This window comes from Molossus molossus, unplaced genomic scaffold, assembly GCF_014108415.1.
Source record: "Molossus molossus isolate mMolMol1 unplaced genomic scaffold, mMolMol1.p scaffold_m16_p_14, whole genome shotgun sequence".
NCBI lineage: Eukaryota > Metazoa > Chordata > Mammalia > Chiroptera > Molossidae > Molossus > Molossus molossus.
In genome coordinates, this window is record NW_023425349.1 from 21,722,149 (window position 1) to 21,741,130 (window position 18,982).

The following is an 18,982-nucleotide window of genomic DNA, read 5'->3' on the forward strand; positions in this document are numbered from 1 at the left end:
ATTTTTATGTCTTAGAGACTTTTATTGATCACAGCATTCTACTTCTCTGCTACAGAAATTGTGAATATAAATTGAAACTAATTTTCAAATTTTCAGTGACCAAAATTGCTATTAGACGTAGTTATTATTATAATTGTGCTTTGTATATAATTTTGTCAAACATATACATTTTTTAAAGTTTATCTTTATTGTTGAAAGTGTTATAGATGTCACTCCTTTCTCCCCCCTTTGACTTCCATATATTTTGATACTTATTACACATAAAAATAAGATACTATCGGAGATTCATCTCTTAATGAGATGGATTATTAATTCGTGTATCCATACATTTTTATTACTCACTATTAGAATGAGAGCATATGGCATCGATTTTATTTCTATTTTTCATTTTTATAAGTTTTAGGGCTGACAGCCTTCTTCATACAAATATGTAGATAGGACTTGAAAGAGTCATGTTGAACTGATGTCACTAAATTCTTTGAGTTCCTCCTGAGTTGCATGCCAAAAATAACATGTTATCTATCATCAGAAAAGTATTATAAATGATCTATTAGCTGATGATTCCCTTAGGTCCTTTTTCAGTTTTATTAAAACTGAAGAATTGGAAAACTTATGGCTTGCAAAAGGAGTTGTTACCCAGTCATTACAATTATTCACTTTCTCATATTTCTGCAAAGTCCTCCAAAGAAACTTTAAAAGGACTTAATAAAAGACTACCTGTTACTATTTCACTTGGAAGCAGGTTGTTTAACCTAATCAAGTTTGGGGGGGAAACATCAAAACATTACAAATTTTTATAAACATTTACAGTTCAACAATTTTTGATAATATTATTTTACCTAACAATGTTCATTGATATGTTTTTATCCAAATCTTGGAAAAAACTGCACCTTGGGACTTCTTAGACAACCTGCTTATTGTGCCTTAATTAAAGAGAGGTGTGGTTGATTGGAGGTCAGGGATATTTTTTTGTACCTAACCATTGCTTTATAGATACCTTGATACATGGGACAGAATGTGATGAAGAGTAAACAGGAGGATTAGCGTGACTGGAGAGGTATATTCCTCCAGCATAAATTTATAAATTGACCTTCTTATTCATATATCAGTTTCAATAAAAGTTTAATTCTTCATGAGGCTCACACAGTTCTCCCCCACATTATTTTTAACAAACATATAGTTTTATTATTATTATAAAAGGGATTTCATTGCAGTTTTTTTTAAAGGTAATGCTTCTCCAGACAAGTTTATTCATTTTGAAATATTTACCTGGCCACCTCACAAATCTAGTCTGTTAATTCCAGTGGTTTTCAAATGATTTCTTTGGATTTTCCAAGTTAATAATACGTATTGCATGCAAATAGTAAAATAACTCTCTGTTTAAAAGACTGAGTATTGATTGAAACAGAGTAACCTTGGTTTGTTAATTTTTATGGTTGTGCCTTCAGTATTCCACATATAATGAATAAATGACTTTTTTTGGTCACAACTTGTTCCAAAGTTCATGATTTATTTTCATTTAACTGCTTCCATATTTGACAAAATTTGTAAACTTCAGGTTTTAATAAAAAATTAATGATTGATATAGTAATAATGGTTTACTTTATATATTTATTAAATAATTGCTTAAATGGTAAAAATCCATAATATCCCGAATGCTGTCTTGCACTGTTACATGAATTAAAACACTGCCCCATACCATCATTCATCAGTACATGCAAATAGCTTTACACAGGTACACATTCACACACACAAATACCATGGGGTTAGGACTAGACTTCAGAAATAATCTCAGTAGCTAGAGAGATGGAAGAAAGAAATGTGTGTAGCCACTTCCTATTGTTGAACTCGGCCCTCCAGATGGCCTCCTTTGATTCTAAGCCAGTGCTTGTCAGGGTCAGTAGACTTGTTCACCTTTGCTTCTCCAAAAAAGGAATGGAAAATTCCCAGGAAGTTGGGAACCAAGCAGAGTTCCCATATGCTGTGTTCTAGTATCTAAACACGCACTTCGCTTTATTTATTTACTTATTCATTCATTCACTCCAAATGTATTGTTGCTCCACATCCATGTGCCGCATAGCACAGGTATGAAAAGAGACCCCAGTCTCCAAGATGTGGTTTCTCTCAAATATTTCTAATGTACTTCGAAATGGTGCTTCTTTGCCTTTTGCTTTTTGTTTTTCATTACACTTTTTCTTTTGAGATCATTGAAGTGTCACAGGCAGTAGGAAATGATACAGAGAGAGATCCTCTATATCATTTTTCTAGTTTCTCCCACTGGTAACATCTTGCAGAGCTGTAGTGTAATATCCCAACCAGGACATTGTCATTGATGCAGTAGATACAGAATAGCTCCACCACCACAGGGATCCACGACATGCTCCTCCCACCCCTAGCTGCTCCCACTTTACCTCTTGCAGCCACTATCTGTTCTCATTTCCATAATTCTGTCATTTCAAGAATGTCATATAAATATTCCTCTCAGAGGAAATGGAATGAGGAATACTGCCTTGTTCCTGCTGGGTAAACATAGGATTCAGGTTCCTGGTTTCCCCCCACTGACACTGATGGGTGTGTGTCGGGAGGCCGCCATGGCTGCTGGGTGTGGATGGACACTGATAGCGTCCAGGCTGGGGGGTCTAGGAGTGCCTCGTCATGGCTCCCCACTAGCTTCCACGACACTACAAGGAGGGCACCTTGTGGCTGCTTGGAGAAGTCCCAACTCTCCTATGATGACACCACTCCAGTGGGACCCCTTGTTACTTCTGGGTGAGTGTGGAAGTGAGACACAACCCTCACCCTGTGGTCTCCACTGGCATGAAGGACCCATCTCTCTACTTAACCTTCTTTGATACCACTAGGGCTTTGCAAGAGTGGAAGTGTAGGCTCCACTTGGCTTCTGCCTGGTATGGCTGAGGTTGTGCCACAGTATTTTCTGTGGTGTTTGGCTGGAGTCGAGGAGTTGAGTGGTTATGGTCTAGAAATGTTAAATCTACCGGGCCAGTGTGGCTCAGTGGTTGAGCGTTAACCCATGCACCAACAGGTTACCAGTTCGATTGCTGGTCAGGGCACATGCCCAGGTTGTGGGCCCGATCCCCAGTGGGGGGCGTGCAGGAGGCGGCCAATCGATGTTCTCTCTCATGAGTGTTTCTCTCTCTCTCCCTCTTCCTTCCTCTCTCTCTAAAATCAATAAAGAAAAAAAAATAAACGAATAAATAAAATAAAAGGCAGGCATCTTTTATAAATGAATGAATGAATGTTATATCTTATAGGCTGCTTTTTTCTTCATCCCTTTGTTGTTTGGGTTTTGTTTGTTTTGTCCATTCCCGTTGGTGCTTTGGGATTTTTAACTTCTTTAGCTCTGAGTCTGGGAGATTTGAGTAAAAAGGAACTCAGCATCACGTCGGTCTTTGGATCTCTAGTTCCCTCACTGGTCTGCCCTTTTAGCATGCCATTTTATGTTTATTTTATATATAAATTCTAGGGTTTCTAGTTGTACTTAGCAGGAAGACTAAGGAAAAGAATATCTACTCCATCTTTCTGGAAACAGACTCCGCTGCTTTGTGTGCATCATTTCTTTGTTGACAGATTTATCCGTGTTGGTTCTCTCAATCCAACAGTGATACTGCTCTCTGCGTGTTAATTAGGGATAGCCTTTGTGGGAGCTTGGTGATCTCCATTTATCCCGTATCTTACGCCAGAGGATGACTTTTGTAGGAAATATGGAGGAAAACATAAAAGCAATTAAGCAAAAACATTAATTAATCAGAGCTCTTAAATCATCCTTATCAGTAAGGATTTATGGGAGTGAGTGAACCATACCATTTGTTTGAGAATGAAATATTATTGTCCTTCAGAATTATTCCTCAAAAGGTATCCAATGTGATCTTGACACACATCCTAACTCAAAACATTGTTATTGTTCTTACTATTTTAAGGATCAACCTCTAGCTTTTGACTGTGGCCTCTGGCACTCACTTTTCTAGCCTCACTCCTCTGTACTCCAGCCAGAGTGAACTTCTGTTTTCTCAAGCGTCCCCTCTCTTGCCTTTGGCTCTGCACATATTGGTCCCTCTGTCTGGAGTGTCATCACCCTGCTTCTACACCTCCCTTCACTTCTGTTCATGGTTCTGATCTCACCTCTGAAATCACATTGACCAAAACAAGCTTCCCCGATCACCCACACCTGCCTCAGATCTGGATAACATCCCTTTTATGTGTTGTCATATAACATGGTACTTTCTTGTTAATCATCTGTTTAAGACTAGAATGACGTGAAGGTACAGGCAGAGTTTCATCGTCTTCTTCTGCGTATCCCCATTGCCCCTTACCTGTCATACCCTTTCATCCCTAAAGAGGGTTATGAAGCTTGCGTTTTACAACTACTTGGCTACAAACACCATCACCCATGTTATCTTGATGAAAAATCCAGTGCTCTGACTGAGTACATAACGTGGAGAAGGTCAGACAGTGTCAGAGCTAGTAATAATTAGCAGAATTCTCATCTGAGGGTCCTCACCCCATCCTTCTCACCACACCCCACCGTAATGGATGAAATGGGAAAAAGGTGGTGACTTGGTGAAATCTAATGTGCTGAAAGCATTGCAGTTGCCAAAGTAAAGTACTTGCAATTTTATTTACACACAGATTATTCAGAAAGTAATCCAAACATTTGAATGTGGGAATATGGGAGGAAAAAATTACTAGTTGAGTAGAGTACTTCAAGGTGCAGTGGATTAGACCACACAGACCATTAAGTGGATCATTTTGAATCAGGTTTTATGGAAACTGCAGAAGGAAATCATTTAAATATGTTTGTTGGCTCCTGTAAGTATTTATCAAATATCTTCTAGGTCCTGTGGAAAATATGATTGCCGTGCAGCCCTTGCCTTAAAGTAGTTAATGATGAAATAGAGCTCTAATTACTAGAAAGAAGTTAGAATGTGTGTCATGAATCAAGAGCTGTGGTTAATCCAGTTCTCAGCAACTGATACTAAATGAAAATAAATATGATGTGGAATCCATGATATACAGAAAAATGTACTTTTCTTTATGGAGATGATGGGATCCGAACGGCGCTTGAAAGACAGAATTTGGACAGTTAGGAATGGGTGTAGTATCGTGGAGAATGGAAAGTGCAGACTTGTGATGGGAACTAGAGATAACTTGTAGGCTCATCTGTGAACATAATGGGATGCAGGGCAAGAAAGGACAGGAGTGGGGACCAGATTGTCCTGGGACTTGAATCCTAGTTACAGAGATGGTCCTTAGTTAATTGGCAACTGCAGATCATTGGAGATTTTTGAGCAGGGAAGTGGCATGATCAGCCCTTGCTATAGGAATCTTAACTTGGCGTCTGTGGCCAGAAATAACGGAATGTGAAGGAACCCAGAAGAGGTTGTAGGTATGGAGGTTACAGAATCAACCAAGTCATAACATAATGTTTGAAATTAGCATAGCAACAATGGACATGGAAAAGAACAATGGGTAGAATCCACATTTCCAAACCTGCAAAGACCTTCAAGTCTTAATGAAGTACGGTACAGGAGACTAGGAAAGGGAAATACCAAAGGCAACTATGGCCTGGGACTCTACTCACAACTTACCTTTCTTTATAATAAGACCCCAGGGGAAACAAATTTGTCAACAAACATCAAACTGTACTCAGAATCTTCCTTCCTTCCTTCTTGACTGCTAAGGCCAAGTGTTTATGAGGTCCAATGCGCACCATTTTTCTCATTCCTTAGGACAGGCTAATAGTCAGCAGGTGTGCGTTGGTACAGTTGTAAACATTGTTATAATATCGAGATACTTATGTACTGGTTGGGAAAGAGCTGCTGAGGCCCTTGAATGTGCCTTTGCTGACCTGGCCCCTTTTCTAGGTTCTCTGGCCTGTCCCGCAGTCCACACCATAGAAGTCGCATTTGGCAGAGAGGTGGGCTGTTCTCACCGGCCAGTGATCATGCTATTCTGGGCTGTCACGCTTTGGGAATATTACATTACCCCTACCACGGATGAAGTTTTCTCCCATACGGTTCTCAAGTTTTTTAAGCAAATACATTTCTGTTGGCCCTAAACATGTCTGAATCTTAGGGATAGATCCACCCCGCGTTTAAGTCGAAACTCTGTTGCACTGAAATTCACAGGACTTCACATTTAAATAATGATCAGTTGGGAATTTTAAAACCTGTAATGCCCAGTGGTAATGAGAGTACTATATATGTGTACTTTTATCCCTGATGATGGGAATATAAAATAATTTGGCAATAGGCTGATGAGTTTGAAAAGTTAATTATTTTGCGTAAATTTTTTTAATGGCTGAAAGATACGAGGGAACAATATGTTTATGGAAAAGTTGCTTAGGATTGCAAAAGATAGGAATAAACCTAAATACCAAACATTAAAAGAATTGAGGAACCAGAGTGGTTTAGCTTATAGTAAATTTTAATTTTTTCTTTATATGATTCTGAGATATTAGCTAATTTAGAAGGAATAAATAAACAACAATTTAACGTCTGTGGAGGACTGTTCTAAAGTACTTGCCCACAGAGCTTGAATTATAAAACTCAGGATGAGCCCTGGCTGTTTTGGCTCAGCAGTTAGAGCATCGGCCTGCAGTCCAGAGAGTCCCAGGCTCGGTTCCCGCTAAGGGCATGTACCTCGGTTGCAGTTTGTCCCCAGCCCTGGTTGGGTCGTGCGGGTGGCAACCATTCCATGTGTCCCTTTCACATTGATGTTTCTCTCTCTCTCTCTCCCTCCCACTCCGTCTGAACCAAAAAAATGGAAAAAAATGTCCCCGGGTGAGGATAAAACAAAAAACAAAAAACTCAGGATGATCTCACATTTCTCCAGACAGTAAACACTTTAAGACATTATGAATATAGAGTTTTCAATGAAGAAAACTGCCTAAGTATTCAGTGCTCAGCCAGGTTGTGTTTGTGTGTGAATGTATCGGTACATATGTGTGTATATGCCTGTGTACACATATATTCTTAACATATGACAGTTAATTTTGCTGATGCATCCTCTTTTGGACACCATCTTTGGAGGGTTTTGTTTTTGGTTTTTGATAGACTTGTCCTATCAGTAATCTCCTTTCTAGTCTGAGCAGGTGTTTACATTTGCAACATGGTGTCCGGCAGCCAGGGTGCCAGTTGCTCAGATTCACAGCTTTCCCCCTGTTGTCTGTATTCCAGCCAAATGAGCTAAGCAATCGTAGAGTGATTGGCAGGCTGCTAATTCATTTCACACAGATTCAATGTGCAGAATCGAGGCAGTTACTAATCTCCTCACCAAATTCATTGATGGAAATAGAAAGCATCTCGGCTGCCTAATAAGAAATTTTCCTTGCATGTATCCAGGTTCTTGTCTTATATTTGTGAAGATATTGGCTCAGCATTGTAGAAATTGATTCTCTTCTAGTGCAGTGGATTCCTGTGCTCAAAATGGTGCCAGAGGGGAGGAGGTTGTGTGACTGGATAAAGAAGGTGAAGGAATTAGCTAAAGAACATACAGTGATACCTCGGTTCTCGAACATAATTCGTTCCAGGAGGACGGTCGAGAACCGAATTGTTCGAGAACCGAAGCAATGAAACCAATAGGAAAGCGTGACTCTCTCCACAAAGCGTGACTCTCTCTCTGCACTCACACTGATGACGCGAGCAAGGCGCGCTGGGCCGAATGAACGCCATTCGGCTCAACTCGGCTCATCTCGGAAGTTCGAGTTCCAAATATTTGTTCGGATTCTGAGACAAGTTTCTCGAATCTCCTGGTCGAATACCGATTTGGTCGAAAACCGAGGCGTTCGAGAACCGAGGTATCACTGTATATGCATACCTCACGGACACGAACAATAGTGTGGTGAAGGCTAAGGGATGGGGAGGTGGGGGTGGGTGGAGGTGGGCAAAGTGGGAGGGAATGGGGGACATCTGCACTAGTGTGAACATTAAAAATTTTTAATAAAATACAAACAAAAACATCTTAGCATAACTATTTGTAGGAACATATTCCATATTCAGAACAAATCCATCAAGTTTAGAAGAAGCATAATATGGTAACAATGAGCCTTTCTCTGGGGGCCCAGATATATGCTGGGTGTCCTACTTAGATATACCAGGGACTAGGGTTGGGGTTTACCTTGTCATCTACATGAATGAGCACCCTTGGCGCTGTGTAGGGCACAACCTACAGGCAGCTGATGCAACTGGTTCTCTGTGCAAGGAACAAGGCTCTTAATATTTATAGAGATTTTTAAAAATCTAATCTTAGTTTATGAATAAGAAAGAATTTTATACAATTTAAGTTATTGTGTAATAGAATTAATATTAATTAAAATAGTCGTCTAAGGAATTGATATTTAGTGGGTAGGATAGATTAGAAGGAATGAATTACTTCTTTGTAATTTACAAATTCCAAACTGATTGATGTTTTAATTTACTTCCACCAAAAAACTGAGTTAATTAGCTGAAGAAGAATCTAATGTTAGCTTCGAGAATCACACTTCCAGTAATAGGAGCTGGTAACTGCCAAGCTGTTTCTGAAAAGAGAAAGTGCTTATTTTAACAACAACAAAAGCAGCAATTAAGAAATGATATTTGGTTCATTTCCAGGAAGGAAACATTTCATATTAAAAATAAAAAAAACATACCCCAGCCATTTACCATCACTTGTGAAACTTGTTCAAACCACAGTCTGTTTCCTCTTTTCAACTCTCGCCTGCTTCTAGATGAGGAATTTCCCCCCCGTGAATCAGAGAGGTTGGTTACACCTCTCCCACTTGAATTGTGCAATGCCTTTAAATAGTTCTAAAATCTGTTTTCCATTATCATTATGAATTTCACAATGTATTTCCAAATGTACTTTCGTGTATTTTTATCCACACACACACACACACACACACACACACAAACTGTTCTCCAGTCTTGTAAACTCTTGGTTACTCAAAAGGTTTGGAGAGGAATCGTGTAAGATGAGTTCTTTTTTTATGCAGTATTATTTTTAAATACATTATAAAATCAGTACACATAATCTGATGGCTAATATGGAAAGTATTTTTAACCTACTTTTAGTATTATTTTATTTATAGAATCATCCAAGGTTAGCATTGGACATGTCACAGACATCACTAATTGCGACTTCTGTATTTTGTAGCAAAGGAAAACGAAGTCACTTTCCGGTGACCCGTAGCTTGTTAGTGAAGAGCCAAGATTGCAACTCAGTTGTCTTGACTCCAAACCTAATGTTGTTGCACTTTACCCGATTGTTAGTTTCTCTGACTTGAGTCCTCCCTCCAACTAAACCCACCCTCCACCTTCCAACAGAGCTTGTTTTCTCTCTCGCCCTCCTTGGGCTGACTGCTGGCTCGGGCAACGGGATGGGGAACGGTGGGTCAGATAACTGGCAGACTGAGCTCATGAGAGCATGTCAGTCACCGAGAGAGGCCAGGGCCCGTGTTGCGTATAGGGTGATGGGTGCCAGGGCAGAGGTAAGGATAACGTACTCTGGGGGACAGACATGATGACTGATGAGTCTGACACGCTCCTATCACCTGAGTTTACGCTGCTTTGTTTCTAACTCTAGCTGCTATTTCTTTCGTTTTCCCATGTTTTTCTACCTTTGTTCTTTGGTTTTTTTTCTCCTCCACTGATTTGGAGGTTATACATTCTTTTTCTGTTCATACTTATGTGTATTTTTTATGTGCAAACTTGAAGGTATTTTTTTTTTCAGTTTTATCAGATTAATGTATATGAAAAGAAGTAAAAACTTCACCTTCTTCCTTTCCTCGCCCATCTCCCAGTGTCTCCCATGTTTTAAACCTTTCTTCTTTATATTATACAAAGATTATTATTTTCTTCCTTAGATCATATGTTCTTCTTTATAACAAGGGGCTTTATTTGGTATTCATTTTCACAGTTATGTCAGCAAGAGATTTAGCAATAGGATGTATAGGTTTCACTAGTTATTTAATCTCAAACAATTTATTAAATGCCATTGTTCTCCACACCTGAATTCTTTTTTAATTTTCAATCAGTGAAATACATCTTTCTTTCCAGAAGCCATCCACATCCTCAAATGTCTTTCTCTCCCCTCATCTGTACCAATTGATTACCCAGATATGGAATTTGGGGTTTGCAGTATTTTCCCCATATAGCTGTGTATCTACTTCCATCCGTGTCCTTTTTGTGCGGGAGAAATGAAAGTCAGTTTGATGTTTCCATTTGTAAGTATCTTGTTTTTCTTACCTAGATTCTTGCAGTACTTTCCTTTATCCTGGGTGTGAATCACTTTTTATAGTTTTGCCTGGAACTTGATGAATTTTTTGCTTCAAAGCTTCAAGTAAGGAATGTATATTTGCATTAATATGACAACTATTATTTATCCTGGGTCTACTCAGTTCTGTTGTTCTGGAGTTTTATGGTTTCTTTTTACTGTGTCCAATGACCATTTTCATTTCGCTGTCACAATTTATATTTTCTTTTCCATTTTTGCATTGATAACATAATCATCTTCTCCTATAGCTGCTGACTTCTGGTTAAAGGAGACCATGTAGTCTTGCATCTTCTTGAGATTCTGCACAAATATTTACTGAACTTTTTCTAGAAAGAAATGTTTACCAATATGAACAATTCAATATTTAATAATAGGATACTTTGAAGTAATGTTTCCTTTCTGCTAAACTATTTTTTACATGTTATTATAATTATAATTATTTTTTAAATGTTCCTCTCATTCTTAAATAGTCATAGATCTATCTTATTCTAGAATTTTCTACTATGTGTCATGCAACAATGTTATCTTTCGTTTTTAAATATAATCAAAACTTTTAGGAGCATGTTTATTTTTCTAATAATTACATTGTGTTATGAATCTTGTCTTTCAAAAATGATCATTTATATTTCTAGCACATCGTAGTGGTTAAAACAAGGAGTTAGCATCTAAGAGACCGCGGTGTGAGACACAGCATAAGCAGTAGGAAAGAGCGTGGCCTCTGGATCCAAATAATCTGGGTTCAAATCCCAGCTCTGCCACTCAGTGTGGAACTTCAGCAGTGATATAACCTCTTAGTGCCTTCGTTTTCTCATCGATAAAATGAAATTAATAATATTAGTTACTTCATAGATTCCTAAGGAGATTAAAAAGATAATATTTTAAAATATGTAGAACCGTCCTTGGGACACAGCAAGTGCTGCATAAATATTTGCTTCAAGTTCTAACTCCAACCTCCCTTTAAATTTTAGGTTTACAGTGTTGTAAACCTAAAAAAAAAAAACATCAACAAACCAGAGTTTATCTACCCAGAAATAGGCCTTAAACAAATGACAACAGGAAGAGGGAGTAGGCTACCATTTAAAAATATTTGACTTGCTAATTAAGCACAAGATAAATGTAATTTTGAATTTTTGTCATAAAAATTCACCAATAAATCAATGTTATGGTCTAAACAGAATTCTAATTCTGTCACTTTCTAATTGAGTAACTTCAGTCAAGTCTTCACATGTCTCTGTAAACCTCCATTTCCTCATCTTTAAAATGAACTTAATACAATTAAATTAATTCATTCAATAATAACAGTATGAGTAATTATTAATATTACTAAAACTGTGAGGATTAACTGAGAGAGTTTATATAAAATGCCATCACATTGTACACTGGTTGCTATTGTTGTTTTTTTTCAATCCTCACCTGAGGATATTTTTCCATTTATCATCAGATAAAGTGGGAAGGAGGAAGAGGGAGAAGGAGAGAAAAGACAGCGAGAAACATCAATGTGAGAGAGACACACCAACTGGTTGCCTCCTGCACGACCCGACCAGGACCGGGGACAAACTGCAACAGAGGCACGTGCCCTTGACTGGCATTGAACCATTGACTCTTTGGTCTGCGGGCCAGTGCTCTAACCGCTGAGCCAAACTGGCCAGGGCTGGTTGCTATTGTTTTTAAATAATCAAATGCATACTTGCCTATGCTACAGTTAATTGACTTAACTGAGCACTGCACTTCCCTTTATTCCACAATGTCTCTATTATTGAATTCTTAATTTTGAGTAATTTTACAGATGTGCAACTCTAGAGAGAGTACGTTACAAATTCAAAGTCACATTGTCAGCACAAAGGGAGGCTATGAAGCAGGGTTAATTAGATCCTGCTTTTAAGCTTTTGTTTTTCTCTTGACCCTGGGAAAAGCAGGGTCTTCATTCTTTTTCTTCAAAGGGTCTATTTCCCATCAGCTGAATTATTTCCCCCAAGCCCTTCACTTTCTCCTGTCCTTTGTGAAGTACTTTGAGCAAAAGGTATGGGCTGCTTTCTGCACATGTACAGTCATTCCTCTATGCTGGGGAGGGTGCTGGGTGCAGCGGGGGAGGTGAAGCCACACAGATGGGGGATGGGATATGGAGCGTACCATATTTATGATGATGTTTTTATGTGTCCAGTGTCATTCATTCCTTTTAGTTCCTTAATATCCATTGCTATTTTGAGTTTTCCCACAAAAATGCCCAGACACATCATGCTGTGTAATTATAATTGTAACTGATTGTGGGACAGAAGAAGCCACTTCATAACCTGCAAATAACAAACTCCACCATTCTTTTAAAAAAAACTTGGTTTCTGTCCTTGCTTGAATTATATGATTTTTACTATGAAAAGCTGTTGTTCGGTCCCCCCCCGCCCCCTAATTAGTCTCAAAAATGTTAACTGTCAATGGATGCACCACATAAAACGGACTTCTCGGGCCTGCCCACAGCTTGCCCGTCGGGGACATACAAACCAGAAGGTGCACCTGGAGGAATCAGCACGTGCCTTCCGTGTCCTGATGAAAATCACACCTCTCCACCTGGAAGCACGTCCCCTGAAGACTGTGTCTGCAGGGAGGGCTATAGGGCAACCGGCCAGACCTGCGAGGGTAAGTCTGCCCTCCTCCCCAGCAAACAAAAAAAAGTGGATCTCTTTGAGGGATACAATGCTGATGTTTTCATCCAATTCACTTGATGTGCTCTTTAGTATTTTTTTCTCTAGTCATATCTCAGGTAGGGGGTGGAGTCTTTGCTCTTAATATTTTTTTTTTATCCTCACCCGAGGACATATTTGCATTTATCTTCAGATAAAGCGGGAAGGAGAGAGGAAGGAAGAGAGAGAGAGAAACATTGATGTGAGAGAGACACATCGAGTGTTTGCCACTCACACAACCCCAACCGGGTCCGGGGACAAACTGCAACCGAGGTACATGCCCTTAGCGGGAACCAAACTCAGGACTCTCTGGTCCACTGAGCCAAACTGGCCAGGGCAAGTCTTTGCTCTTATTAAGTAGCATTTCTTTTCACTGAACACATCCATATCTTGCTCCAGAAAAAAGCGGGATCTGAGCCAGGAATAATATAACTATGAAACCGGAAAGATTTACCACTTGGAAAAGATAAAAAATGAATCTAAGAGAAAAGAGCCACAGATATAACAACAAATTAGAGTAACAAAAAAATGAGTTTGGGCCAAGGTGATAGTTAAATCCAGTTAAAGAAAGTATTTTTATAAGTGTCTCAGTGTTATTCATATCAAATATTAAAAACATTCAATTTGGCCCGGCCAGTGTGGCTCAGCGGTTGAGTGTCAACCATGCACCAAGAGGTCGCCAGTTCGATTCCTGGTCAGGACACATGCCCAAGTTGTGGGCCAAACCCCCAGTGTGGGACATGCAGGAGGCGGCCAATCAATGTTCTCTCTCATCGATGTTTCTGTCAATCTCTCCCTCTCCCTTCCTCTCTCTAAAATTCAACAAAGAAAAAAAATTTTTAAACATTCAATTAGCCTGTGACATGTACAAGAAACTGAGGCTTTTAGGATTTGTGGTACCCCTTTTCTGGCCTTATTTGTTTTTATTTTTAATCTTCACCTAAGGATATTCCTCCATCTATTTTTTGTTTTATCCTCACCGGAGGACATTTTTGCATTTATCTTCAGATAGAGCGGGAGGGAGAGGGGGAGGAAGAGAGAGAGAAAAACATCGATGTGAGAGAGACACATCGAGTGGTTGCCACCCACACCACCCCAACCAGGGGCTGGGGACAAACCACAACCGAGGTACGTGCCCTTTATGGGAATCGAACCCGGGTTTCTCTGGTCCGTGGGCCAATACTCTAACCGCTGAGCAAGACTGGCCAGGGCCCTCCATCTATTATCAAACAGAGTGGGAAAGAGGGAGGGAGAGAGAGAGAAACATCAACGTGAGAGACACACACTGACTGGTTGCCTCCCGCATGACCCTAACCAGAGCTGGGGACCAAATCGCAACCAAGGTACATGCCCTTGACCAGAATTGAACCCTTGACTCTTCACCCCGCGGGCCAATGCTCTAACTGCTGAGCCAAACTGGCCAGGGCTGGCCTTATTTGTTTTTTATTCCATGCCACCTTAATCAAGCAGGAAAATAGCTAATGACATAGGAAGGTTAAGAACTAGAAAATCTTATGTCCACCTGTGCATCAAAATGAAATATGTGGAAAGCATAAAAAAATATTTAGTAGTTTTTAAAATTTAGGTGGAAGTACATACCTAATAGAAGGGAGATGTAAGGGTTCTTCCAAATACGCACTCAGAAATTCAAATGCAGTAAAGGACAGTGCTATGGGGAACGTAGCCGTATGTATAAACTGTCCTCTTAAACCACAAAAGGGGGGTGGGGGTGGGGTGTGGATGCTTCATAGACAAAGCCTAACTTTGCTTTTTAATTTTATTCTTATAAATGTTAGTTGTCCACTGCCCTGCCCTGAAGCCTCCAGAAAACGGTTACTTCATCCAGAACACTTGCCACAACCACTTCAATGCAGCCTGTGGGGTCCGATGTCACCCTGGCTTTGACCTCGTGGGAAGCAGCATCCTCTTGTGTCAACCCAATGGTTTGTGGTCCGGTTCGGAGAGCTCCTGCAGAGGTATGCAGACTGCCGGTCCACATGTTTGTCGATGTCTCGCTTGCGTTCCTTCACTAAGCCCTAGCGGACCAGTACGTTCTCTGTTGCGTTTGATTTCATAGACCACAGACCACAAAGAGAAAAAAAATTATAGGAAGTTTGAAGTCCGAACTACTAAGTTCATTGGCCACATCATTATGAACTATGCCCTTTATATTTCTTTTATGAACAAGCAAAGGAAGGGCCTGCCTGGGAGGGAAATGGACCGGCTACCCCAAACCTCAGGTTTTAAGCAGCCAAGACGAGGTGCCAGGGGGAGTTTTGGGGTGATCAGAGTGGGGGCTTTGCTGACGGCTGTGATGGCAGGACCGAGGGAACCACACCGGCAGGCTGCAGTAGGAGCAGTTAGCTGATTTGGCCGTCTCTAGCCTCCGTGCGGAATAGCAGCATGCTAGGGAAAGTGGGAATTTGCTCAAGTGAAATCTCAAAGAGCATAGTCGGGCCCGTGGAAGAGAGGACAGGACCTCAGGTGTAACCTGAGGATCCTACATCGGATACAGGGAAACAGCAAACAGGATGGTACCTCAATCCACCTCCACTCTTACCATCTCCGAGCTCAGTTTTCCTGTTTCTTGCAACTGCTGCACAGGCCGCTTCCCGAGGTTTCACAAGTAGGGCTGGAGGAAAGGATGTCAAAGGAAAGGTGAGCGGGGAGCAAGGCGAAGGACTTGAGAATCCCTGCCCGCGAAGCTTCTGACTGCGGTCTTCGTCCCTGCCTGCGGCTGCCAGTTGACATACAGGACACCCAGTTAAATAGGAATTTTAGGTGAACAACAAATTTTGTTTGTTTTTTTAACTTTTTTTTCTTTATTGATTTTAGAGAGAGGAAGGAAGAGAGAGAGAGAGAGCTGCCTCCTGCATGCCCCTCCCCCTTCTGTGGATTGGCCCACAACCTGGGCATGTGCCCCAACTGGGAATCAAACCAGCGACCTCCTGGTACATGGGTTGATGCTCAACCACTGAGCCACACCAGCCGGGCAACAAGTAGTTTTTTAGTATAAATCCACTACCAAATTTGGGACCAACTTATACTAACACTTATTTGTTGATTTTTGTGAAATTCAAATTTCAGTGGCTATCCTAATTTGTTTGTGACCTTTTCTTGTTGTTGTTTTTTCTGAATCTGGCAACCTACCCCTACCATATCCCCTTGGCTTCCTTTGGCAACTCACTTAGCTGAGGATTTGACTGCTCCCACACCCCACATCGCCCAGTTCTGTCTTCGAGTCTTGTCTTGGCTTCAGCACCCAAAATGGAAGCCCACCTACTCACCACTGCAGGGTCATATGTGAACCCCAGGAGACCTCCACCGTTTATATGTATCAGCTACCAATATGAGCCCATCTATAAATGTGAATTTACCTAAACCAGGCCCCAGTCCAGATTCTTACTTATGTCAACACAAAAACAAGGAAAAATGAAGAGAATCAGTAAATCGAACAAAGGAGACCTGAAAATGGAGTCACTGAGATTCAAAAGCAATGACATTACTGAGATAAGACTAGGATTCCAAGAATTAGGAGTAATCTGAGAGCAAAAATGTCTCTTAGGGGAAAAAAAAGATTGTTGACACAATGAATGGACATAGTTAAGAGCCAAATAAATAAATCGAAAAATCAACTCCTGAAATTCTGAAAACTGAGCAAAATTTCAAAGATTAAAATAAGGCTAAGAGACAGGAGAATAGTCGCAGGAAATAGTTTGTTCTTTAGGAATCCAGAAAGAGAATGGAGTGGAGGAGACAGCCTAACAGAAGGTCACATAATATACCCCCAATCTGAAATCTTGTAAATATACACAACTGAAATCTTTGATGTTCAGTTTCAAGTGATTTGCTGAGTGCCAGAAAAAAATTCTTAAAAACAGATCCATGCCTGGAAATAATCTTAGTGACATTTCTGAATGCCCTGGAAAAATAGAAACGTTTGCCTGTTTCACAGTTAGAAATAAATAACATTACCTATAAAGGTGAGAATCAGTCTAGCCTGGAGCCCCATACTAGCCATTCAAAATATTAGAAGACAAAGTATGTTTCCAAGAGTCTGAAAGAAAAACGTTAGACCCTAGATATCTAAACTCAGAAAAGCTACTCTTTATGGGGCAAGGTAAAGGGAAGACATTTTCAGTCACGTGATCTCAAATAGTAAAATGTGATATCCCATTACTGAAAAAATTAGTCATGGAAAATGTTTGAGAACTATTCCTAGTCAATAGTATTGTAATAACTATGTAGGATGCCAGCTGGGTACTGGCAATACCAGGGGAAATGCTTTGTAAAGTATATGATTGTCTAACCACTATGCCTTACACCTGAAACTAATACAACATAATACTGAATGCAAACTGAAATTGAAAAAAAAAAAGCGCTGGCTGGTTTGGCTCAGTGGTTGGAAAGTCGGCCTGCAGACCAGAGAGTCCAGGGTTCGGTTCCCCGCTAGGGGCACGTACCAAAAGAAAAAGAAATTTAAATTTAAAAGAAATATTCCTGTAAAGTGAACAATTAAAATCTTTACCCCTTCTTCCAAAGGCTTCATGGTAGAGGATAGAAAACATTATATTTTAACTTTTCACTTATTGGCTTTCCAAAGAGTGAGAAAACAGGTAGACAACTCTCTCAGGATCAGGACTGGCCCCTCTTCTTGACCCCCACATCCTGAGCCACATCCTGAGCCAGGCACCCTGCAGCAGACATGGCCACGCCCTCTCAGGAAGCCACCCCTGCGTTCAGACAGCCCCGACTGTTCAATTGTCCTGCCTTTGCTCTTGGTCCCTATGTATAAACACGCCCCGTTGCCAGCCTCCTGAGTGTGGGGAGATGACATTTCACCTCTACACTATGTCCAAAGACCTGTCCTCCGCTCCTGCTAGCGCCTGTGCTGTGTGCCAGGGTCAGGCAGGGAAGCACAGGAAACATGTCACGTGTGTTAGGGGATAAGGAACTGAACTAGGAATCAGACCTTACACAATTTTGGAAGGAGCTGGCCATGGACGTTCCAGAAGGGACGCTGGAGTATCAGGGAAGTAAACTGCCAACTCAGTCTGAGAATCCAAGCCCGCCCAGCTGCTGAAATGGAACCACAGGGAGAAACCAGTCGGGGAGTCTCAGAGAAGCTTCCCTTCTCTGTAGCAACGCCCCGGTGCTCTATAGCCAAGACCCTGGCCGTGAGTGGGCACCTTGGGTAACAGGGTCAGCAGGCAGGGTGCAGGGTGGAGGTGAGCAAAGACAAGCTGGGACCCACTGGACATGTCTGCATTTGTCCATCATTGAGTCTAGATACAATGGCCATTGCTTCCTCCCTTCTTCCACATCGAGTGAAAGTTCTCTTGACCAACCCTAACCTGGTCCACATAAGGGGATTCTGACAAGGTGTTTCCCCGCTGAGCCAACTTGTTACAGTTCAGACCACCATGCTTACTTGTATTACTTAACTGGTCTGTCACCTTGGCTAGACCGAGCTCATTATGAGCACACAATGTATCTTTTCCCTTTCCCTTCTTGCTTATAACTCTGGTGAATGATTGAGAACTTGAACAAATGGACATATTGATAAGTACACTGATAAATAGGTACCTTGATGGTCTGTGTGTTTCACTTTCCATTACATATTTGCATTTTTTAAAAAGCAGACTTGTTCTTTTTTATGTTATTTGAGTCGATATCCTACTATTAAATAAGATAACTTTAATCAGAGGAGGAGAGGTGCTACGGGGCCATGGGTCTTCCTAAGATCCCTTCAGTTTCACCCCTAAAAGCTGCTACCTAACTTACCGGAGTACAAATGAAGATACTTCCTTATTCAGACTGTTTCTCTGGCTCATTGTTAATGGATTTAGTAATTTGAGGTATTGTTCTATGAAACATATGGCATATTTCATCAATTCTAAAACAGTTCCCCCCCACATTTGAGTATCTCCAAAACTGAGATGCATCTTGACATTAGTGGCAGTAAATTTTTTATAGGTATTATTCTTTATTTATTAGTGGCACCAAATCCTGGTGTGCCTTACAATTGGGGCATCTGG

At 40.6% G+C, this 18,982-nt stretch overlaps 1 protein-coding gene across 1 annotated transcript in view; it reads left to right on the forward strand.

The window, feature by feature from the left end:
* Positions 1-18,982, forward strand: part of SVEP1 (sushi, von Willebrand factor type A, EGF and pentraxin domain containing 1) — a 181,993-nt gene that overhangs the window by 42,868 nt on the left and 120,143 nt on the right. The window contains exons 4-5 of the mRNA XM_036260999.1: positions 12,742-12,900; positions 14,741-14,920. Of these exons, the coding sequence (XP_036116892.1) occupies positions 12,742-12,900; positions 14,741-14,920 (339 nt within the window). The remainder of the gene's footprint in view (positions 1-12,741; positions 12,901-14,740; positions 14,921-18,982) is intronic.